This window comes from Drosophila eugracilis, unplaced genomic scaffold, assembly GCF_018153835.1.
Source record: "Drosophila eugracilis isolate 14026-0451.02 unplaced genomic scaffold, ASM1815383v1 contig_2154, whole genome shotgun sequence".
Lineage (NCBI taxonomy): Eukaryota > Metazoa > Arthropoda > Insecta > Diptera > Drosophilidae > Drosophila > Drosophila eugracilis.
The window spans coordinates 12,242,654-12,266,315 of NW_024573038.1; the positions used below are offsets into that span (position 1 = coordinate 12,242,654).

The 23,662-nt window shown below is 41.2% G+C and overlaps 4 protein-coding genes across 6 annotated transcripts; 1 reads left to right on the forward strand and 3 right to left on the reverse strand.

Moving 5' to 3' along the window:
* Positions 1–26: 26 nt before the first annotated feature.
* On the reverse strand, positions 27–1,625 carry LOC108106013 (alpha-1,3-mannosyl-glycoprotein 4-beta-N-acetylglucosaminyltransferase B). The gene has a single exon (XM_017212859.1). The coding sequence runs from the start codon at positions 1,594–1,596 to the stop codon at positions 73–75; it is 1,524 nt and encodes a 507-aa protein (XP_017068348.1). The 5' UTR covers positions 1,597–1,625; the 3' UTR covers positions 27–72.
* Positions 1,626–1,636: 11 nt separating this feature from the next.
* Positions 1,637–8,508, reverse strand: LOC108106012 (tyrosine-protein phosphatase non-receptor type 23). The gene is made up of 10 exons (XM_017212858.1): positions 8,280–8,508; positions 7,162–7,911; positions 4,188–7,097; positions 3,658–4,128; positions 3,059–3,592; positions 2,862–2,990; positions 2,620–2,801; positions 2,374–2,561; positions 2,179–2,298; positions 1,637–2,111 (listed from the first exon to the last, which is right to left on the reverse strand). Exons 1-10 carry the CDS (start codon positions 8,361–8,363, stop codon positions 1,999–2,001), a joined length of 5,481 nt encoding a protein of 1,826 aa, XP_017068347.1. The 5' UTR covers positions 8,364–8,508; the 3' UTR covers positions 1,637–1,998.
* A 1,731-nt stretch (positions 8,509–10,239) lies between these two features.
* Positions 10,240–20,178, reverse strand: LOC108106017 (patatin-like phospholipase domain-containing protein 2). 3 transcript variants are annotated; one of them, XR_001772377.1, is made up of 8 exons: positions 19,730–20,178; positions 12,126–12,808; positions 11,848–12,014; positions 11,672–11,780; positions 11,463–11,551; positions 11,131–11,399; positions 10,872–11,025; positions 10,659–10,750 (listed from the first exon to the last, which is right to left on the reverse strand). XR_001772377.1 is itself a non-coding variant. In XM_017212864.1 (7 exons), the coding sequence occupies exons 1-7, from the start codon at positions 19,887–19,889 to the stop codon at positions 10,575–10,577; spliced, it is 1,653 nt and encodes a 550-aa protein (XP_017068353.1). In that variant the 5' UTR covers positions 19,890–20,177; the 3' UTR covers positions 10,240–10,574. The 3 variants fall into 3 exon arrangements, 2 of the variants coding, with proteins under 2 accessions (XP_017068353.1, XP_017068354.1); XM_017212864.1 differs by lacking the exon at positions 10,872–11,025 and having other exon boundaries at positions 10,240–10,750; positions 19,730–20,177; XM_017212865.1 differs by lacking the exon at positions 10,659–10,750 and having other exon boundaries at positions 10,781–11,025.
* A 525-nt stretch (positions 20,179–20,703) lies between these two features.
* Positions 20,704–23,590, forward strand: LOC108105997 (tudor domain-containing protein 3). The gene is made up of 4 exons (XM_017212835.1): positions 20,704–20,804; positions 20,857–20,941; positions 21,016–23,160; positions 23,257–23,590. The coding sequence occupies exons 1-4, from the start codon at positions 20,770–20,772 to the stop codon at positions 23,503–23,505; spliced, it is 2,514 nt and encodes an 837-aa protein (XP_017068324.1). The 5' UTR covers positions 20,704–20,769; the 3' UTR covers positions 23,506–23,590.
* The last annotated feature ends 72 nt before the right edge of the window (positions 23,591–23,662 follow it).

Genomic DNA, 23,662 nt, shown 5'->3' on the forward strand with positions numbered 1-23,662 from the left:
ACTTCGGAATGTAATAATATTAAGATTTGAAGTTTTATATTGAAGGAAACCTTCTTATTTGTTTATTTTATCTTAAAAAATGTTATACAATAACCAAACTAAAACTAGTAACTTTGATGGGAATCCGAAAGTGCATCGACAAGATCGGTTGTATATCCAAAGGAATCGACGGAACCAGGTCAGACCCTCGGGTTCCTCTCTTATGTAGTAGTACATGTAGTTATAGGGTAATAACTCACTTGTGTTTTCATCATTTTTTTCCCTTTGTAGGATAGTGTGAGTCATAATAAATCCAATATTTTCGGTAGCTGATTTGTTAGTCCCAAATTCGGGAGATCCCCTCACCAAATCCACATTAAATTCTGCCAGATTTTTTGAAGTTTCCTTGGCATTACGAATGCGGATCTGCGTCTTCTTGTATTGATTTTTGATTAGATACTTTATCATCTTTGGCATTTGAGGCATGTATATCCACATGAAAGTTTCGTCCGTTTGCAGGCTAAGATCTTGTTTTAGGAGGGAGTTCCTATGAGAAGAAATGAGGTTGAGAGGTTGTCGAAGATGCTGCATTCTCTGACGGCCAAGGTTCTTATTGAATAAGCCATCCTTTTGAAGTTGTTTCTTTTCCGCCAGTGAGGACAACGCACCCATATGCTGGAACTGAGATTGTGCAGCACGAAGTAATCTAGATTCGTAGTCCCGTTGACATTCTGGTTGAGAAATACTATCCCAGCGACAACTTTGAAGGGTAACAAAACTCTGGAGCAACCAGTCAATGGGTTGGTCATTGTAGAAAAGTTGCAAGTAGGCCACAAAAGATTTCAGAACGGAGGTGGGAAAGAGTTTTCCTATGAAGCCCAGGTCACTGAAACTCATAACAATCCAATCAGGCTGATGGGCAAATCGAAACTGATCATGCAGCATGGCAAACTTCTGTATGTAGTCCATAAAACCCTCATTCGACATCACATCGTCTTCCAGCTGCAGGTAATACGAACCCTTGGTTCGGGCATAGGACATTAGATATATATAGTCCAGGTTCTGTTTGGTCCTCCACTGAACTCTCTGCGGGTCGTCATGCAGTGTGATGTGCAGTCTCGAGAAGTTGGGATAGTAATTCAAAGGTGGCGAAATCACATCAATAAGACCCGCTTGCATTTGCATCAAATGGTTTAGATTTAATTTATGAACTATGAACTTGGCAAACTGAAGGTTAGTTTCACCCACATAGATCACAATAAGGGAATTATCACGCTGCTTGGGTGTCAGTCGACGAATTAAACAGTCGACGGTTTGGAGGACATAGTTCTTTTTGGGTCGCAGTACAGTGGGCACTCCAAGAACGAACTTGACACCAGTTCTGCCCCTGCTAAACCGATAACGTGGCTTTTCTGTTGGATTTGATAACACGCTCTTCTGAAATCGTACATTAGCTCTATTATTTTGTACCACATAACTTTGGTTTTTTATCGCTTTCGGTTCCACCGGGTCTATATAGGTTATATGCATTCCGAAATACAGCAAGGTACTCAAAAAATAAGCAATAATCATAAAACTAGGCAGGCAAGCTTTCCAACGAATATTAATCACCTTCATGATTGTCAGAAATAACTCTCATTACTGATATTTTTTACAAGGAATACTTTCTACTTTCATTTGATTTTCTTAGTATTTTATTAAGTGTTATAAATGTTTGATTAATAAATAATATACTCGTATGTAGTGGTTTGAAACGCTTGACAATATCCCATATAACATCACGATGCTGTTCACTTCGAAATACACTTTTTAATAACAGTTGAAAGAGAAGATTACGTTATTGATTTAAAAATGATTTCGATTTCCCTTTAAATACTTTTCCTCTGTCATAAATTGTTTGTAACAATATCAATCCATTAGAATATGTTTTTGCACAGTTAAATAGTTGTATGAATACTCGATTTGATTACACATATATCTTTAGTTATCTGCCACGATCGGTTGGTTTGGTTCAGTCGCTTATTTCATCTTCCAAAGTGCATCCAATTCGTTAAGCGGATCCTTGGTCTCCTGCTGCTCCTTAGCAGTCACCTGCGGCGCCATCTTCATTTGATATGAGGTCATTATGCCACCTATAGAAAAAGGATACATTTTTATTTACATATTATTAAATTATTATGGCAATTTTAAGAAGCTTACGTTTGTTAAGCACATTATGAGCATTGCAGAGCACAATTTGCATCGACTGTTCCAGGATAGCGGAATCCCTCAGCGAGTTTTGGCGCTGTGCACAAATGCGAGACCAAACATCAACCGTATCTGATGGGTACATAAAGTTATTATCATAAATATAGATTTTTGTTCATAATAACTTAAACTTTAAATTATACTCACTGATCAAAATTGGTTGCTTGTTTTGGGTGGCTATGATGGCACATACTCCAATGGCCACCAGTTCAGAACGCTCTGAGCCTGTTAAACAGTTCATAATAAGCGGCGAAGTGGGAGCATTAGCTGCCTTGCAACGTTGCCTATGGGTCTCTAGCGCATTTTGAGCCACTCCCAAAAGTTGAGCTGGTGATCTGGTAATAAGAATGTAATTAAAACATATTAGTTCTCCTGACTTGACTATATACTTACCCCTTGGTCCATTGTTTAAGCTGCAGAAGAGATAAATCCAGCACAGCATCTGCTCCATGCATGGATAACTTGAGTTGGTACTCGGAGCAGTGGCTAAGTTGCTGCAATTTGACACAGGTCACGGTGTAATCATCATAGTGAGTTGGCTGATCCAATGCCTGAGGCCAGTAGGGATCAAAAAGCTGTATAAAATATAAAATAATTAAGAATTTAAATGAAAAAGTTTTCTTATAATATCTTACCTCATTTGTGGTATGCAGGCAGACCACAGTGCGTGACTTCTCCGACCAGATCATGGACCAGAAATCGTTAACGGTATTTGCTTGTGGAGTCTGAGCAACGATGAAGTTGGGACAGCCGGCACTCAAGTTCTGCATAAAAAATAGAACAATGTTTAAGAAATGCTTAACTTTGGATCCCATATTTGACGATAACACACCTTCATGTAAGCCGCATTGATATAGTCATCTGTCTGCTTGTCCAGCTTAACTCTAGCATGATCGTAGGGCAGACAATCGAGAGAACGATTTTTCTCTGGGAATAATTTAGCAATGGTAGTGGATCGCTTGTTGGCACTAGCTTCCTTGTCCAGTTTTTGCTGCAGTTCCTGCCATTTAGCCCCTAGTTGGGTTTTTCCATTTAGCATTTTCACGTGAAGATTCTCTAGCAGCTTCTCAAAGCTCTCCACTTCCTTTTGGAAATATTTTGTGGTCTTTTCATCAGTAAATGACTCGGCTTGGAATGCAAAATTGTTCGATTGACCATTGGCGTTAGATGCCTTGGGCTGTTTCTCACTTGCGGAATGTGTTAGGGAAACCGAGTCCCAGTCAAAATTCTCCAAAGAACTAAGGTCAGAGCAGTTGGAAAGGTTGTCTAGACTGGGACATTTTGCAGCTGAAGGAATGGGAGCTGGAGTTGGAGTGATTTCTTCTGTTGCTACTGCAGGAATTTCATGTGTTGCAGGAGCAATGGGCTGGAAGTTATTAAGAGAATTTTATTTAAATAGAGAATCAGAAGATAGGACACTTATATATTTACCTCCACTACACTTTCGGCTTTAACTTGGGTCGACACATGACTTCCCGGAGGCGTGGGTGTTACCACCACTTGTGGTTGGATTACAGGTTGCGGCAACATTGGCGGCGGAACAGCCCCTGAGCAATCGATGTCCAAGTCGCTAAGTAGGTCTACATTGCTAGCCACTTTGGGAGTAACTATCTCCGTCTTGGGTTCTACTTTAGTCGAACCTGTCGATGAGGCGTAGAGAGGAGGTCCAACGGTAGTCGTTTGTGTATGGGCAGAGCTGTTCGCCCCGCTCTGCATGTAAATGGATGCCGTGGAATTTGTTGGTGGAGTTGGATTGAGCTGCTGTTGCTGCTGTGGTTGTGGAGTTCCGCTGCCATGGTAGTTATAAGGAGCAGAGAAGTAGTTTGTTGATTCCTTAGTCTCGTCCACAGAGGTGGAGTCCTTGGCTGGCAGATTAGCCTTGGTGTGGGACACGATAGGAGACTGTTAAATAAAGTTTCGATTATTTACATCGTAAAATAATGATTATATATATTTCTCACATCGAATCCCGTGGCCGTATTAATGCGATTGGCGTTTTCCGAGTCCGTTGTTCCCACCGACTGCTGCTTGCCACTCTGGCTGAACTGGTAGCTATGAGATCCCTGGGAACCCTTTATGGAGCTACTGTCCTGCTGATAGCCACTGCTGTACTCGTATTTACCCGTCAGGGGATTGAAGCTATAGCCAGGATGGTTGGAATAGCTGCTGTAGGTGGCGGAAGAATGAGATGTTGGAACTGGAACTGGAGATGGAGCGGGTACAGGAATCTGAGCTGGTGCTGGACTTGGAACAGGAGAAACTCCTGCCGTTGGAGCTAGTACGGTATTCGGATCATTGTACTGCTGTGGATACGGCATGTTTTGCGTAGATTGCTGACCCGTTATGGGTTGAGGCGATGCTTGAACAGCCTGCGAGGGATAGAGTGAAGGTTGTTGCGGAGCAACTGCAGCAGATTGCTGCTGCTGAGAATAACCCGATGGTTGCTGCTGATATGTCAGTGGTTGTTGAGGTGTCTGGGACTGTGGATGTCCGGTTGCTTGCTGCTGAGGTGTCTGCGATTGGGGATATCCCAAGGGCTGTTGCTGAGGTGTCTGTGGATATGCTGCCTGTTGCTGCTGCTGAGTCTGAGGTTGTGTAAATCCAGTAGGTTGCTGATTTTGGGCATAGCCGGTGACCTGTTGCTGTGGTGTCTGTGACTGAGGATATCCTGTAGGTTGCTGAGCCATAAGAGGCTGTGGATATCCTGTGACTGGCTGCTGTTGATAATTGTTGCCCACCTGTTGCTGAGGTGTCTGAGATTGGTGATATCCTAGGGGTTGTTGCGTTGTCTGATTTGGAGCATAACCCAAAGGCTGTTGAGCTGTTGGGTAATTAGAAGCTGTCGGCGGATAAGTCACCTGTTGAGTCTGAGGAGCAACCTGTTGGTAACCTTGTCCTGGATATCCCGCTGCTGATTGATAAGGATTGGACATTTGATTAACTACATAGGGCGCCTGCAGGGTAGAGGGCAACTCGTTGGGATTTGAAACCGTATTGGAATTTCCCGATGTGGCCACATACAAAGGTTGCTGAACGTTGAATCCTTGAGAAGATGAGCTAGCGGGTGCTGCACCAGGTGGAGCATAGGCTAGTGGCGGCACGGTTCCACTGGGATACCCATAGCTGTATCCCATGCTCGCTTGGTTGTTGTCCTGCGATTGACCTTGCAGATTCATCTGAGCCAATGCTCCGTGCAGTGTTTGTGAGTTTGGCGATGCTTGAGCCTTGTAAGCCGGAGGAGCAATGTGCTGCTGCTGTTGTTGATACATGGGATTCGTGTAGCCAGCGGCACTGGGATCAAAGTACTGCTGCTGTGTAAGACTGTACGGTGGTGGTGGTTCATTCGGTGGTGCAGTAGCATAGGAACAAGCTGCCTGAGTAGGATTCTCCGAGCCCACCGGCACTGGACGCACTGTGGGCAAATAGGCGGGGTTTGTAGGATTCGAGGAATCCGCCAAGGCGTTCTTAGCCTTAAGATAATCCCTCAGTTTGGGAGTGCTGCTAACCGATGGCGAAGGAGCTGCTTCCGCGGTGGGTTTACTGACCACAGTTGGCGTAGCCGCCTTCACGCTTTGCATCCTTTGCTGACGTTCCTCGGACTGCACATCCCTGGCAGATCTAAATCTGGTGAGTAACTTCTGCACATTTCCTGCTAACTTCTTGTAAAATTCCAAACCCTTGGCAGATTTGGCCAGCAGATCCTCATATACATCATAAGAGGCGGCCAAAGAACTATAAAAGTGCTCCCGCTTCTGCTTCACGTCCTGAAGTGTCTTCAAGACTGGCGCAGCCTTGGCATAGTTTTCTGTTAGTGCTTGCAAAATATTTGCCTGAGCCACCATATTCTGATCCAGAAGTCCAGTGATCTTATCGTGTTTTCCTAGTTCGGTAGCAAATAAAGCTTGGAGTCCCTCCTGTCCACCATGGGCAATCACTTTGCCAGTGATATCATCCTCATTAATGGCAATCCTCAAGTCCGCATGAAACTGAGCACGTTGAGCCTTCATTTCGTTGACTTTATTGAGAATGAGTTTAACATCTCTGAAGATTTCGGTGGTGTTTAATTCTGAACTTAGTTTGGGCATCAATTGTTGAATCTCGGGCAATGGTCTGGCCAGGATCTTAAGATTGTTGACATGCAAACTCATAGCTTTTCTTAGCGTGTTATTAGATTCACCAGCCCGGGCATGGGCTTCACTGTACTTCTGAAACTCTCGGGTTAACTCAGTAATATGAGCATTTGGAGTTCGTTGAACGCCGCTGGCGGCTTGAAATTCTCGCTCAGCTTTGGATTCTGCCTCCAACATTTGCGATATTTCGCCAAGATTGGTCTCCACATCAGCTGTAATCTCAGCCAACTGTGACATGGCCTCTACCAGATCGCTAATAGCAGTCTTGTTGGCATTCAAGGCAGCACAGCGATCGACGATGCCCTGGGGCAGCTTGTTGGCCTGTTCCTCGTTAATATTGAGATTATCCAGTGTAAGAGAACTCATGTAAGCTTCCAGTTGGGTGTCCTTCTCCTCCAACAAAGCTCCATACTTACGCAGTAGCTTAGCTTTCTCTTCGCTGTACAAAGAACTAGCTTCATGGGCCTTCATGGGTACTAATCTAGCAAAGATATCTGGTCCCGCGTGCTCCTCGTCGGTTACTTGAAAGCCAATTCCATTTACTAAATTGGCACCTTGCACAGCTGCAATGGTGGAGAGTTCCGGCACCGCCTCGTGGTAAATAAACTCGTTTTCGTTTTTGGCATTCTTGCGCTTTGCTTCAACAACATCTGCGGTGAAGCTCAGGGATTCATTGATTTCGCGTTGGTCGGGCAGACCCTTTGACTCTTTGCGAGCCTCCTCCAGTTTGTCCCAAGCGGCCTTTAAGGAGAATAAACTAAGAATAAGTTTCCTTTTGTATACAGTACATGAATTATGTACTTACCTGGTAGAGCGTTACCCTTTCGCCCATCTGACGCTTCTCTTCGGAATGTTGACCTTGGTACAGGTATAAGATGCAGTTCAGATAGTTAATCTTAAAGCGGACGTATTTCTTCCACAGTTTGTAAACTGAGCTATCTATGACCTGCGCCACTGGGCCCTCATCTCCTCCAGTTAGAAGAGCAGCCAGTGCAGCTCCATAGTACACCACAATTTGAGCCGTAACTTTGGCCACAATGTGTGGCTTTCTATTGTCAATCAGCGACTTTTCCAGGATGCATTCTTGAGCCTGAGCAAAGCACACTTGTTGCTGGAACACCAGCAGCTCTTGGGTCATGAAATCGCCGCCACTATTGACATTGGCATAACGTTCCCTCAGCTCTCCATAGGCCCATGCAGCTGCCTGGAAGTGGGTGCAGGCCATCTTCATACCGTCAACATCGCCACGAGTCACCGATGCTCCAGATTGCGTGTGAGATGCAGCAATGTTGAACAGTACTGCGGCTCGCTCGAATCGCAAATCGCTGACCTCATGAACCGCGCTATGATAGAGATCCTTCCAAGTAAAGGTGAAGATACTACGATCTGCCAACTGGGGAAATCGATTCTGGAGAGCATGCAGCTGGCAGTAGTAGCGCTTCATCACCGGTGCTCCATCTTTTGTGGTGTGCATTGCCTGGTTACGTAGGGTCTCCAGGGCATGAACCTCCTTGGAGTACGACTCGGGATCTTCATGATAGAATTCGGCAATGTACTAGGGGGAAATGTTAAATTAAAAATATTTAAGGTGTTAAATACTAAATCAAATAAGATATCAGATTCCAATTTGAAATGATGTACCAAGAATACTTTCAATGTTTGTTTATAACTTATTGTTTGTTGAGTTAATCAGATGACTGCGATGACTCAGCGCCAGACAAAGAGGGCTTAAAGAATGGAGGGTAACGGAAAATGCGAGGGGAACATTGGGAAATGCAATTGCATTAGGAGAACCAAAAATATTTCACCGAAAAACAACGCATTTTCTTCTGGTTAACCGATAAATAAGTTCAACTAATTAATCACCTCTTTGTTTTGCTGACTCTCTTAATTATTTCACTTCTATTTTCAATCTCTCTTTACCTTTTTTAAAGCCGCAAAGGAGGTTCCCTCGGGACTGGATTTCAGGGCGAACCACAGCATATGCAAACGCGGCACCGCCTCCATATTGTTGCCCTTGTTATTTGCTTCCTATTGAATGCACAGTTGTCTATATTTTAAACACACAATTTAATCTAATAACTGTCAATTAATTAAACAAAATCAAAACAATAAATCGGCTACAAGAAAAATAATGGAGTCGTGTGACCGTTTCAACACACTAAAAAAATACACAAAATGGTGCCTTATTAGTTATCTGCTCTCTTGATCTCGATATGTTGCAGCCGCTATCGATATTTTCTATCGATGTCGCGGTTTTACAATTTTAAAATCTTTAAGACGGAAAAAATTTAAGTAAAACGAATTTTGAAGTTAAGGGTAAATTCAAATATGTAATAAATTTAATTATTTTATCCTTTTGCCTTAAATCGGGTGTTACAATACTTTAGATTTAGGATTATTATATAATGTGGTTAATGGTTTAAAATGCTTTACGAGGTGTGTTCAAAAAGTAAGGTGACTTTTCAAATTTCGCGGGCAACATATTTTCGATTATCGATTTTTTTGTTTTGTTATATTGGTACACTCTTCCCTAACATCTGTACCAAGTTTCAATGGAACATCCTCTTTTGTTTGGTTGTGAGAGGCGTAAAGTTACAAGTTATTTTGCGAGCTCGGCGATTTTTTGCTATCGAAAAATATGGATCAAAGGATTTGCATCAAATTTTGTGTAAAAAATAAAATTAAGTGCTCTGAAACACTTGAAATGTTGACAGTGGCATACGGTGAAACTGTTCTGAGTAAAAAAAATGTGTACAAGTGGTACAAACTCTTCCAAGATGGCCGGGAAGATGCCAATGACCAGCCTCGCTCTGGACGCCCAAGCACGTCAACAACTGATGAAAACGTTCAAGCAGTGACGAAAATTGTTTTGGAAAATCGTCGAATCACTATCAGAGAAGTTGCTGAAGATGTGGGTATATCGCTTGGCTCGTGCCATGAAATTTTTTCAAACGTTTTGGGTATGAAGTTTGTTCCGAAATTGCTGAATTTTGACCAAAAGAACCGTCGCATGAGCATCGCTCAAGAGCTGTTGAATGACGTCAACGACGACCCAGATTTACTCAAAAGGGTCATAACTGGTGACGAATCATGGGTATATGGTTATGATATCGAAACCAAAGCCCAATCGTCCCAATGGAAGAGCCCAGGCGAGCCAAGACCGAAAAAAGCACGCCAAGTTCGATCAAATGTCAAAGTTTTGATCACTGTTTTCTTCGATTACCATGGCGTGGTGCATCAGGAGTTCTTACCATATGGTCGTACGGTCAATAAACAGTATTATCTGGAAGTTATGCGCCGTTTGCGAGAAGCAATACGAAAGAAACGTCCAGAATTGTGGAAAAACAATTCATGGCTTTTGCATCACGATGATGCCCCTGCTCACTCATCTTTGCTTGTGAGAGATTTTTTGGCCAAAAACAACACCACAATAATGCCTCAGCCACCATATTCACCGGATTTGGCCCCATGTGACTTTTTCTTGTTCCCAAAACTGAAGAGACCTATGAAAGGACGGAGATTTGCAACGATTGAAGAGATAAAGACTGCATCGCTGCAAGAGCTCAAGTCTATACCGAAAAGTGCTTATGGGAAGTGCTTTGAGGATTGGAAAAACCGTTGGCATAAGTGTATTGTATCTGAGGGGGATTACTTTGAAGGGGACAACATAAATATTGATAAATAAATTAATAGTTTTTCTTGAAAATACAAAGTCACCTTACTTTTTGAACACACCTCGTATATTAAAAATAATATGTATTTTTATTAGTCATTAGTTTGGCTAGTATGGTATTCCATACTACAGCTTCCTTTGTTTTCTGAATGAGATAAAAAATTCCCATTTGTCTTTATATTCCACGTACATAAATAAAAAAACGCATTTTATAAATTTAGTTTATTGTTTAATTGTTTATACATTATCAACTTAGGCTAAACACATATGGGATTTGGATGTAATACAAGTCGTGTTTGGGTGACTAATAACAAGAATGCAATTATTTTCTAATTGCCGCTTACAAACTGGCGATGATACAATGGCAGCATACGGCTAAGTTAAGTTAGGTACATACGTTGGTCGTACTAAGACTAAGAATTATACTAATGGAAACGCTACTAGGCTTTTCGCTTTGCTACGAGCCGCTTTGGAGATGTTTCGTTACAGTTCTTAAGATGATGCCCCCATAATCCCTTGCATTCCCACTTCCCATTCTAATCTCATTCAATTTCTATATACATAGCGGTGTTGTGCGTAGTGTTGCTAAAAGTCTGATCAACCTCAGGATCACTGAGGACGCTAGCATCTGAGTCGGGCTCCAGATCCACGCGGGCAAATTGTGGCACTATTGTTTTACTATCCTCCACATTTGGCGACTGGGCATCGATGAAGAAGTCTATGGAGCATTAAAAAGGAAAATATATATTATTACAAGTGTTACAAAAATATAAATTACATAAAATGAAGTTTTTAATGGGATTAACGGGGATATTGGTTGTAAAATTTTGATCATTTACCTGCCAATGATTTAAAATTTAGACTTAATGCTTGAATGGGTGAAAGGTTATGGAGGTGCATTTAAAGTCGTTTGATTTATTTTGATTAACTGTGCTTTAAGAGTGCTTTAAAATGCTACGTCGTGTAGTTCAGGAGTCGTGGGCATAATTTGTACTGAAAAAAATGTTTGGTGTTGATTTCAATTTGCAAATGATACGTTTCACTAAATAATGATGTGATATCTAAACTTAAAAGTGTAGTATTTGGTTAAATACTAACCTGATTCTACACCATTCCATTCGCTAACCACTGTATTGTGACTGTGCTGATGGGGATTGGGATGATCTTCCACCGATCCTTCGTATATCTGCAGATCAGTGGCCAGTTGGTCATGCTCCGTCATATCGTCAAAATCGAAAATCTCAGTTACTTTAACCTTGTTTGTGTTATTGTCGGTGTAGTAATAGGCATAGAGAGCGTCGTTGTGCGTGGTCATCTTGAGGACATGCTCAAAGTTATCGACATCGTCCTCTAGTGGGGTGGCTCCACTATAAATAAAATCAATAAGTTAAAATATTTGTTCAATGGAGAAAAATTATAGCTTAACTCACCATTCATCTACTAGAATTGATACACGAGGTCCATATAAGCGACTGGAATGGAGGAGTCCAGTGGCATCAAAGTGAGGCTGGTCATAAAGCTGCAATAACAAGTATAAATTATACATTATGTACCGGACGAAAACATTTGAAAAATTCTTTAATTTGAATCATAAAAAGGTGAACAGCACCTTAAACTAGTGAGCTCTTAATTAACTTACAGTGAATTTATTTAGCAGGCGTATCCGCATGGCGTTATTCAACTGAAGCACAAAGTCCTCCACCATTACTCTGGCTTGCTTGGTAAGTTTCGGCGTCAATTCTGATATTCTAAAATGAAAATAAAATAAATTGTGTAAGTATTTTGGTTTTATAGAAATGAGATACTAAAACTTACTTTGAAATAGTGGCAAGGAGAAAGTCCATTGGCACTGTAGCAGGCAGGGAAAGCAGTTTAATACCACGATGTTTGAAGATCCAATTGGCCAGACCCTTATTAGCTTGTTCGATATAATCCTGGATTACATCCAGCACTGTTTGTGGCATATTTGAGCTCAAAGCGTCCTGAAAACAAAGAAAATAGAAGTTAGTTTAAGTCTATTTATTGGGAAATAGCTAAGGTACAAGATTTAAACGTAAGATCTTGTTCTTTAACTATAACTTAATAATCCTTACCTTTCTATGCTTCTTGCACTCCCTGCACTCGGGATCAAACTCCTGCGGCTGGGCCACTGTCTCGGAAACCACGAATGTGGACTGAACTGCCACGCAACGCCGACAATTGATAAGATTGTTTCGATGGAGGAACTGCAGGGCATCGTCGAATCCCTGCTGACAGAATTTTGACAGAAACTCGGGACGAGGGGGGAAGAGGATCCGCACAAAACGATTTACGTTCTGCCTGGAGATCTCGATACTGGTGTTGGCCCAATTCAGATGGAAAAGCTGTGAACTCTGATCCCTTGGGCAAATATCACTTTCGCCGCAGAACGGGCTCACTGTGATTGTGTTCTCGTCCAGAATGGGCAAGTTGTCCGAAAAGGCACCATCCATATAGCGCACTCCACGGAAACGGGGCGGCAGAATGCCAGAGAATCCTGGTATAAAGCATGCACACAATAATGCCTGCAGGACCTCTTCCCTTGACTCAAACTCCGAGATGATCACGTTCTTTCCATCATAGACTCGGGTAAGTGAGATGTGGAGACGTCCATTAACCCGCTTGTGGGCATCGTCGGGCAGATGCTTCTGCAGACCCTCCAGGAGGCAAGTTTGAATATTAAAGGAGGGACTGAAGGGACCCAGAGAATAGCGACGTGCTTCGTTCACTACCCTAAAGAAATCCGAAGTCATGCTCCCTGTAAAATAAAAAAAAAGAAAAGCCATTAGCAAAAGTGCACTTTAAAATCTTAATTAAAGCTTGCTTATAAAATTGTGGACTTTAGAATACAAAAGCCATGATCCCTATCTTATTAAGAGAAAATGTAATTCAAAATGGAAAGCCTGGAGCTCAATTAAGATGTCATGTAATCAATCAATCTAAAAATAGTTCTAGAAAGTTTCCAAATTGATTTAGAGAAGATCGACTACATAGCCGATAATACCCTTGCTAATCGAGCTTATACAATATTCATATTTTCGGGTTCATTGGGCTATCTCATCTTGTGTTTCCCCGATTGCTGATCTACGTCTGATGATGCCCGCAGCTTTTGCGTCATTGTGTCATCCAAAGGGTCAAGTGCTGCTCTTGGCAGTGTTATTGCTGTGCTGGGTTGGCCATTTCCCGCACCGTTTATGAGGGGAAATGACGTACGAACCTTGAAGTGGTTTGAAAGTGTTTGTATTGTTCTATTTGCCGCACGACCCCCAACACAGTTTATGGGTACTGATAAGCCACTATAGATCCCACCATATGGTACAACTTGAGTTTAACAATGAAGCAACAAAAATAGTAAGTTTCACAATGAAAAATCGTACGATCCGAAAAGCTTTCATAGATGATAAGAAAATTACTAGGAAATGTAATTATATTTGTATTTACTTTTAAGAAATTCATTTACAAATAAGTGGTAACATTGATAATACTTTTAATTAATTAATTTAATTATCTAAATTGACTTCACTCAGTGGGTTTCCTCCTAACTTCTGAATGATACCATAACCATACCTTTAGAGACCTTTAAATTAATTTATTGAACTTATTTGGAAACTCACGCTCTCAAATTGTACCCATAAAAATAGTAGTTTTGCGTGTGCCATGTGCCTGTTTGATAAGAAATCATGTTCCCAGCAGTGCCACACGTTAGTACTTTCCAAATATTTTGATTAGACGAAAGCCGTACGGCCTACAGCAATGATTATGATAAGGTTAGAATATTTATATATTCATGTATAATTTCGCTTTATTCCATAAATTGACGCAAAACGAAATCAGGTCATCAGACAAGACATAACCAGAAATTATAGCAAAAGCCTGGGTTCACGACTCATTTAAAAACCCCGGAATTATGCCACACGATCAGTATTATTTTTGTGTATATAATCTGGAATAACCATAGTTAGGAAAAACAAGTCACATAACACGTTCATTCACTTATCAGTTAAACTATTTTAAAGCCTCAACGACATTGAACACTTTTGTTATGGATGGAGTTTGGAATCTAGCTGAAGAACCCATGGAACTCGTGGGGGTCCCAATTCACGATTATATATCAATTTTTGTTTTCGCTATTCCGCTTTTGATTGTCAACAACAATAATAAACTAGAGAGGGAAATGCAAATAAACAACGCTATCACGTTACGTGCTGCCCTCTTAATTATTGTTGTTGTTTTTCTTAGGCAAATAACAACTGCGTGGAAAAATGAGCTTTTATTTATTAACGAAAAGCGAATGAGAAAAGTGGGCGTGGCTTTGCTGGGTTAAATAAATCTGTTAAATGCGATTTAACCTTGAATCCTATGCATGCAGGTAGCTCTTCATATTAACATGTTTGTCATAACTCTTAGATAATACGATACTTATAAGCTAAAGTTAAAAGTGTGTATTTCTTCGGAAGAAATTTTGGGCATTGCAATGTTAAAAAACTCTATGCTTTGTAACTTTAAACTCTAGTATCTCTAAGATACGCCCATTTTAACAGTGTATTTCAAATGCTGTAACTTAGTGTTATTTAATGGTCATGGGTAATTAACTTTTTAACACCGTATTGTAACTTTAAAAAGGCAATTTTTTGAAAACCTTGGACTTGCAACTAATAAATCTTTTACAACTGCGAATTTTTATAGTAAGTAAACTTTAAAGTAAACGCTAATTTTATGCCCATCACTGTTTGTGGAATGTACAGTTGGCCCCCCCGATATTACGTATATCGTAACCGCAAGTCAAGTGCAACTAACGCCCACTTTGGCGGCCGGGGGCATAACGGCAAATGGAAAATGAAAACCAAAACGAAACGAAATCGTAAACAACATAAAGGGAAATACAAATACAGACATAAATATACATACATACACAAACAGCTGCACCAAAAATACTATTTCTTTTGGGGGCTCGACTCGAATGGATAAATAAACAAGTTTCTGGGAGAAATGTGGATGGGGAAAAGGGAGGAGTGTCATACGTATGCAGTTGTTGCTCTTCATGGCAAAAGGAAAGACAAACAAACTTTCAACAAGAAAGAGAGGAAGCGAGAGAGCGGCACACACACACACACACCCCCATTTCCGTGGTCTGACCCCCAAAATTCAAGTAGTGACTCTCTTATGTTCACTCTTCTCATATCACCGGGCACCCAAAAATAAAATAAAATGCCTCATCACGTGATATTGTGGTTGTATTCACAGAGCACAAAAACAAGAATATCTGAATTCTCTGCTTCTTCCGCTTGCGCATAGTTTACCCACTTACATATACGCTATATGTGTTTGTGCACATGTTTACAGTGGGCAAAGTAATTATGTTTACACTATCATTCTGTGTTTTTTTTTTTATTTCTGTTTATGACTTGTAAGACTTCTTTGTTCTGGACTTTCTGTTAATAGAATCTGTTAATATTTGGAAACCCCTTTTTTTGTAATTGCTGAAGACCTACAAATGTGTTACTTCTTTCTTTAATGCCGTAACTACATTTACTGTCTATGAATCTTCTTTAGACCTTGACATTTTTTTTAAACGTTTTAATTGTTATTATAAAACTGGCATGAAGACATTTAAAATGTAATGGTTTTACGCATGGCAAACCACTTTAATGTATTTTACTTTTTGGTAGTTTTAATTCCTACAATGTATTAGTCAAATATATGTTTTCCATAGTGGACATACTTATCCCCTTGACTATATAAGTTTTCTGTGTGCGCTTCGTGCAGCCGTTACACAAATACATATATTTATATAGGTCACATTGCAATGCCATGAATTCTGTGCACTTGGCAACGGATTTCGGGAAACGTTCGAATATTTCGCTTTCATATCTGGTTTTCAGGGTGGGTTTGGGAGGTCGAAGGGAAAAAAAAGAGAAAGGTAGGATGGAATTTTGTCCCTGGATTGCGGCAGCTGCTATTTTCGATTCGAAAAATATCATTCAACTGGGAAATGTACTATCTTTTGAAATATTGTATCTACTATAACAAAGATGATCTAAGCGTAACTGACTTGATCATATGGATATTGATTTATATTAAAGTTTAAAGCGTAGGAAAGGTTATTTAAGCCTAAGACCTCGAAGAAAGCCTCCATTAAATTCAATTGAAAACGCGGCCCGTGACCAAGTGTTATCGTGGATTAGTTTTTTGTGCCGCAGAAAGTGTGTCAATCAACAATAATGCATTCGATAATGATGAACAGCCTCATTTGCATTGGCGATTGATTGAGCGTAGGAGATCATTGGTAGTAGATACGCCGCATATATAGAGGACCCCGCAGAGCTGATAGCATTATGTATTCTAGGATGTACGACACAGCTGCGTACCACATATGTATGTAAATATGCAGATAGTATTTGCTTTGTGCTCTAATCACTATCTTCAGAATAGGAATAGGAAACTAAGCCCAATGCAAAATACGTCAATCGAATGCAGCATATATGGTATACCTATAGTCAAGTCAGTACGGCCATATAGATAGCGATCGATCTGAATCAAACAAAGAGCTCGATGTGCGACTTAAATCGCAAAACTGCACTTGACTCATATTTTTATATTACCAGCTGTAACGAAATCGAACCATTCAAAAGTCTTATATACTACGTAAGCGAATATAATTTAGAAACACCCGCAACTTGGACTTTAAGCGACGGAAATCGGCAACAAAACATGACTCCCACATGATAACGTGCCCATAAAGGTAAATCAAACCGATAAGCAATGAATATATATGTATGTACATTCGTGCCCACATAGAACAATGAATTGCAGTTGAGATTTCTAAAATTTCCAGATAGCCGTATATTGAAGGTCGGCCGTTGGCTTTTCCACTAAAAATAAACCTAGACTAAATATTTGTATTTACATATTTGCATTTAGAAATTTTTTTGCTTATGTGGCCCTTAGAAGCTTTGAAAAATAAAAGGGAGAATCCATCAAAACAAGGTAATTTCCATTCACTGATAATGATCTGTTTTTTTTTAACGCCCTGTAACTAAGGGTATATCAAAGTAATCGAAAGAAATTGCAATTATCTGAAGGAGTTTTAAGTACTCGTCGGTGAAATGGGGGGAAATGGTGGAATTATCTTAGCAATATAGTTTGCGATGCCGTCGTCATACGATACTTTTGATAAGTTAAGTTCGCGTGGCTATCCCCAACTCGTGTTCAAGTGCTTCGAGTGGCAACAACAAAGAGGAAGTGCGGTGAACATTTGATAAATTGGGCCATAAAAGAGCCGTCATGAATGAATAGGTTTATAAAGAGTGTCGGATGAGGTGTTTTTCCAAAGCACTGTCTAAATAACCCTTGTATTTCGAGTAGAAAGGAAATGCAGAAGAGTTCCTATTAAGTAACAGAATTAAAATATTAGTCTAGCAATGAAGTACTTAAAGTTTTTTCAAAACTGATACCATAACTTTCTTTAGTTTAACGGAAAACTAAACTGGAAAAGTAGTTTTCTTTTATATGTATCTAATTTAATTCCAATACCTGACGAATCTCTTTGTGACGCTTTGTTGGCAAACCCATAAACAAGTAAAAACTTTCACAACTCTAATCTGCCCGACGCGGCGGAACAAACCGTCTTTTCTTTGTGAAACGCTTCTGTACTTATATTGTACCTTACCTGTACTTAGGACCCGAGTTAACTATATAATGACTTTTAAAGTCCAAATTGGACACGCTCTGGGCTGAGTAATCAAATAGACCTAGATCACAATGCAACCGACCAAATTTAATTGCAGCAATTAAAGTGGAAACTGAATACTGAAATTACAGGAAAATTCTAGTTACCTGCAGCAGCTGCGAGACAGGCTAACGAACTTTCTACCAGTTGAGAATAAAGATCAGGTAGGTAGAAATGGAAAACCTACCACTGACCCGAAAAAGCAAAAGATGCAAAAAGGAATAAGCCAGAATGATAGATCCAGAAACCAGAAGAAACATTCATATTCCTCTGATGATGTCAAAGCTAAAGTTTACTTTTCAATACTATTATTAATAAATGACGTGATTTATTGTTTTATTTTCTCCCTATTAATTCAAGAACAAAGCTTCTTTTGAAATGTATTGTTCTTGGATTTTTTGGGGACAAAAGCCCAATTTTAGAACGTAGTATTCCCTGTGTGGCAACTTCAATGGAAGCAAAGTCAGGGGAAATTGAGCATGTTAAACCCTGGGGGTGACGATCATCCCATTGGCATAAAAGCAAACAAAAAACCGATTGATTATTTTAACGATCGAGAACGCTGCTCCTCGCCTGCCGCTGCTGACGTTATTCCAGATTATGGCTCTGGATTACCCTGGTCAAGCGATAAGGCCTATAGAAGATCGGCACATTGTTGCACAGTAGCCATGAGTAATCCAGCTGACATTTGTTTTTCTACCCAGCTAGTTTAGTGTTCCCCCAGTGATTGACATGTTTATACCCACGATACAAACGAAGCGTTACACATATGTATACAAAAAAAAAAAAAAATCGAAAACAAGAACTCATGTTTCAAGCCTATATATACGTTCGTTACAGCTATATATAGATACTCGATTCCATAATAGCACAACTTTTGCCTCGAATTCCTAGGCGACTTTCGATGAACGCGCCTCCTAAGCATAAACAAAACACATGAATAAACAATCGACCTTCAAGCATCTCGATCAAAATAGGTTTGTATGTATACAGTTGGGGTCAAAATAATAGTATCTTTTTCGTGATAGATTGTAGATTAAATGCACGTTGTTACTTAATCATTCTGACGTAAGATTGTTTTAATCAGTTTCAGGAAAAAATCACTTTAAGTTTAAAGTTTAATCTCTTTAATTTAAAATTGCTAATTTCAGATAAGATTAATCAATGGTGAAATTTTATATTTATGGTTTTTGAATTTGCTAGTATTACTTTTTCGATTCCTCTTATTTTTAGGAAAAACTAGAAAGTATTTTCGTAATTTTATGAAAATTTTCAGGACTAAAACCTTAGTATTTTGACCATTGGTGTGTTTGTGTTGCCCGGCTATTTGCTTATATATTCGGTTGCCTCTTTACAAAAGTGCGTTGTCCCGAACAACGAAACTTGTTTTTATGTTTTCGTGAGGTTTTTCAACTGCGCCGCAGTTTTCTTTCGACAGACGAGCCCCTTTTGGAAATTGGACAAACACGCCCAAAAACACACACACTATCGCAGGGAATTATGAAAGACCCCCATTGACTTCCTAGCGACCTACAAACGCAAACAACCTTATCAATTTAATTCAATGCGTTTTATATTGAGCTCCGCAGCATCTCATCTCCTGCTCTCTCACACTCTTTCTGCCTCCCACTAAGAGAGTCACTGAACTGCCCAGTGGTTGTTTTTGCAGTCAGCTGTTTTGCCTATGTATGGCTGTGTATGTATGTTTCGCAAGAAAGGAAGAGAGAAGTAGAGAAAATACCAGAGGGGTGAAGAAAATTATTGAAAGGGAATTTACTAGCGAAGATCAGTGGTCAAAGGCTGAAGCCAGACACACAAACTATAAGTGGCAAACAGTATAAAATGTTAATCTAAATTGTATGTCTGAATTGTTAATAGATACAATTTTTAATATACTTATATTTAGAACCCTCTTCGACCCACCCATGAAATGAGTGGGAAGAGACTTACCCAATGGCAAATCGCAGAGGAGACAGCAGGCGGCCAGGGAACCGGCCGAAGCGCCTCCAATCTTCTCCAGCAACAGATGCGGTGCATACTTCTTGAAGCAGACGGCCACTCCGACGTGGTAAATGCCCAGGAATCCGCAGCCAGCGAATGACAGATTCATGCTTTGGACTCTGCGTTAGATATTGTATAAATCGTCCGATGACGGTTTGTTGTTGTTGTTGCTCGCGTCACTGGTTTTTCTTTCCTATTTTTTTCTAGCACTTTCCACAGATTTTGCTCCGCGGACTCGGGACCTGAATTGCAGCTCCTTCGATTTGGTAATTTGTAGGCGCGACTAGTCGAATAAATCTCGTTTTGGTTTTGAAACACTATTTGTCGACTTGGAAAATTACTCCGCTCTCGAGTAAAGAATCGTTGTTGCTCGCGAACCGTTATTCATTCGCTCCGCAGACGGCAGCCCCTTATATATTTTCCCTATCAGTGTGACCGGTCTGCAGTTTTCAATAGCGCTTAAATTACGCTTAACATAAGACTGGTTGTGTAGTGTATGGGGTATTCCGTATACTGTAAGTTTATAAAATCTTTAAATTATTGTCGCCTGTTTCTACGTGTTCTTTTTTACTTAACATTTATTCTGTATGCTATATGACTAAGCTATGTTGCCCATTTACGTATGTTAAAATATTTTAAAATCAAGAAAAAATGTGAGTAACTCAATTGTTCTCGTTCTCTGTAAGAATTTGCCTAATGCAATTTGTATGAAGTGAGCCCGAACATTTTTACTCTATTCTTGCATAAACTTTGGTTGAAACTTTAAAAAAAAAGTTGGCTTATTTCTAAGTTAAGTGTTTTTCAACCGCATGTGCATAGTGAATTCATAAATAACTTTTATATCATATTGCATAATTAAAAAATTTAAGCGATATTTCTGCTCTCCAACCGATTTTTCTTATTGCCGCCTTACACATCACTAGCGAGTACACACATCTAATAGTTTTTCCATCGCTAGAAGTTGCAAAAAAAGACGTATTCATGAAAAAATGGAATTAGCCAAGAAACTAAAAGAAGTTGGATGGTAAGTACATAACAATAAAGGAGAGAATATATCCAACTAACGATTAATGCAGGCACCTGACGGAGGAAGGCCTTAAAACTGTGACAACAGCCGTTGGAAGCGAGGATTTCCGGAAAATAGTCGATGATGCACTGAATGTGAGTAGTATGCGAACCGGCTGCTTCATAATATGTGTAATTATTAATATTTAAACTATTACTCACGATTTCAGAGAGATATTCGAGATATAGGCGGTGGTGCACTGCCCGCGAAACGCGAAGATACCACATTGCCAGGAAAGATAGTGCTGCAGGTGCAAAGAGTGCGAAATATCGCAGCCCCCAAAGCGAATGAGGAATCAAAGGCGGCACCACGCCTTCTTCAGTTAGATCTGAGTGATGGTCAGAATTCCATACAGGCTCTAGAGCTAGAGTCAGTACCTCAGCTGAATCTCAATGTGGCTCCTGGTAGTAAAATCTTTTTCAAGGCCGAAAAACTTCAACTAATGCAAGGATTTATACTGCTAAAATCCAGTGAGATTCAGCTTCTTGGAGGCCGTGTTGATGCGCTCTATGAAAAATGGGATCTTGCCAGGACCATGCTGAGATATGCTCGCAGTGGTCGGCCCTTGAGCGGATCCTCGGCCCCGCCTCCTTGGGTGGCATTTGGCCGAAAAATCGATACCACTGCCGAAAGGGAAAGAAACTTTAAGAGCCTTGGCTCGTCGGGAGATAAGGATAAGCCGGCGAAGGAAAACGACGAGTTCAATGCCATGCGCACCGAGGCCATCGCCGTGGCCACCAAGGCAGGCGGTAAAAAGGTCTTTGGTGGTGGTGGTCAAAACATCGTCGATCACAACGTCAAGAAGATCCTGGACAAGGGCTTTAGTGAAGAGGAGGCCCGCAGTGCCTTGCATGCCACTCGAAATAACTTAGAGCGCGCTCTTTTCAATTTAAAAAGACGCAAAGAAGCTGGAGGTGGTGGGCCTATTGAATCCATGGGTCGTCCTGGACGTGGAGATCGTCCGCCGAGAGAAGGAAAACGTGGTGCCAGCGCTAAGGACGAAGCTGAAGCAGCCAAGCCAGCTGCCAATGCCACTCTGTTTGATTTCCTAACCAACAAACTGCCCGCCACGGAGACTCCGGCTCCAAGCATTGCAGAGACATTTGCTGCCGCTCCAACTGCCCCACCCACTACCAATCACTTTAATCCCTTCAAGCAATACGGAAACTCGAGGTTCAGCGAAGCCGATAGCAGATCGTCAGCTGCTGGTGGAGGAGGAAAATTTGCGGATCGTTCGAGGTTTGAGAACAACGTATCGAGCAGCTTTGCCGCGCATCGTGGTGGACATGCGGGATCTTCAAGAGGTGGTGGACGTAACCGAGGTGGTGGCAGAGACGAAAGGCCTCCGAGGGAGGAGAGGCCACCTAGGGAAGAGCGACCACATAGGGAAGAAAGGCCACCGAGGGAAGAGAGGCCACCGAGAGAGGAGAGACCACATAGGGATCGTGGAGGAGGCTTCAACGAACGTGGAGGTGGACGAAATAAACCGGAGAACACGACTGCTAAATCCTCTAACCGTAATGGCCAGGACAATTCGTCTGCCAAGGCCAATCCAGAGGTTAAAGCAGAATCAGAAACAACAAATGGTAAGGAACATACTGGCAATCGTCGTGGAAGCGATAGAGGCAGCAATCGTGGAGGCTCCAATCGAGGGGAGAACGGAAACGCAAATGGCAACAGGCGTAAACAGCAGACAACAGCCAGCTCCGGATCAAATTCAGCAAGTGCACCTGCAAAGGCCTCAAACCATACTGGAGAGGATTTCAATGCCCGTTTGAGCAAAGTAACCGAAGAAACGGCTAATCTCAAGGTGAGCAGCGCTCCCAAACGAGAAAATCGACGTAAACAGGGCCATGGTCAGGCCAATCGCCAGGCAGCAACGGGAACAGAAACCCAGCAGCAGCAACAACCTGCACAGTTGCCTTCGCAGAAGCCGGAAAAGGCTCAAACTAACCAGAAACATCAGAGTCAACATCACAATCCACGGCATCATTCGCATGCCAACTACAGTCAATTGGCCAATGGCTATACATACGATCCTAGTAAGATCATGGGTTTCCAAAGCAAGGAAGCCAACGAGTTTGCTATGAGCCTTCTCAAGAGTCAGGGTGTCACGATGCCCAACCAACAACAGCAGCAGCAACAGGCATTGGCACCGACATCCTTCACTCCAGTTTCAGCACCAGTTCAGGCACAGCCTGCTCCTGTGGCTGCGCAGGCTGCGCCACGGGAACAGTTCGGTATGACGCCTGGAGACGCCTGGCTGTGGCAGGAGGGTGATTTGTGCATGGCCAAGTACTGGGACGATGGAAGGGTGAGTTTGGGTCTCTAAGAGTTATTAAAATTCTATAAGTCTAAGGTTCTTGGTACAAATTCGAAAATTGCTTATACTTTTTTCTTAATTTTTCAGTATTATGAGGCTGAGATCACTGGAGTGTCGGAGAAAACTTGTGTGGTCTTCTTTATGGGCTATGGAAATCATGAGGAGGTACTCAAGGTTGATATCCTTCCCATCACCGATGCCCAGAACAGGCCGCTTAGCCATGCCCCTCAGCATCAGCACCACCATCAGCAGCAGCAGCAACACTCACGCTACCGAGGAGATCGTCAGGCGCAACAGCAGCAGGTCTATGTGCCGCCACACAAACGAGAGCATTGAGACAACATAATAACAGCCAGTTTACAACATATTTAAATCAATTAAAATGTTTCGAATAAACAGCTTTACAGTGTATTCAAACTAAGGGAGTGGGTTTTATTTAGAAGATTTCTCAAAAACTCATTTAAAATTTTCGGTAGTTATATTTACATTAAAA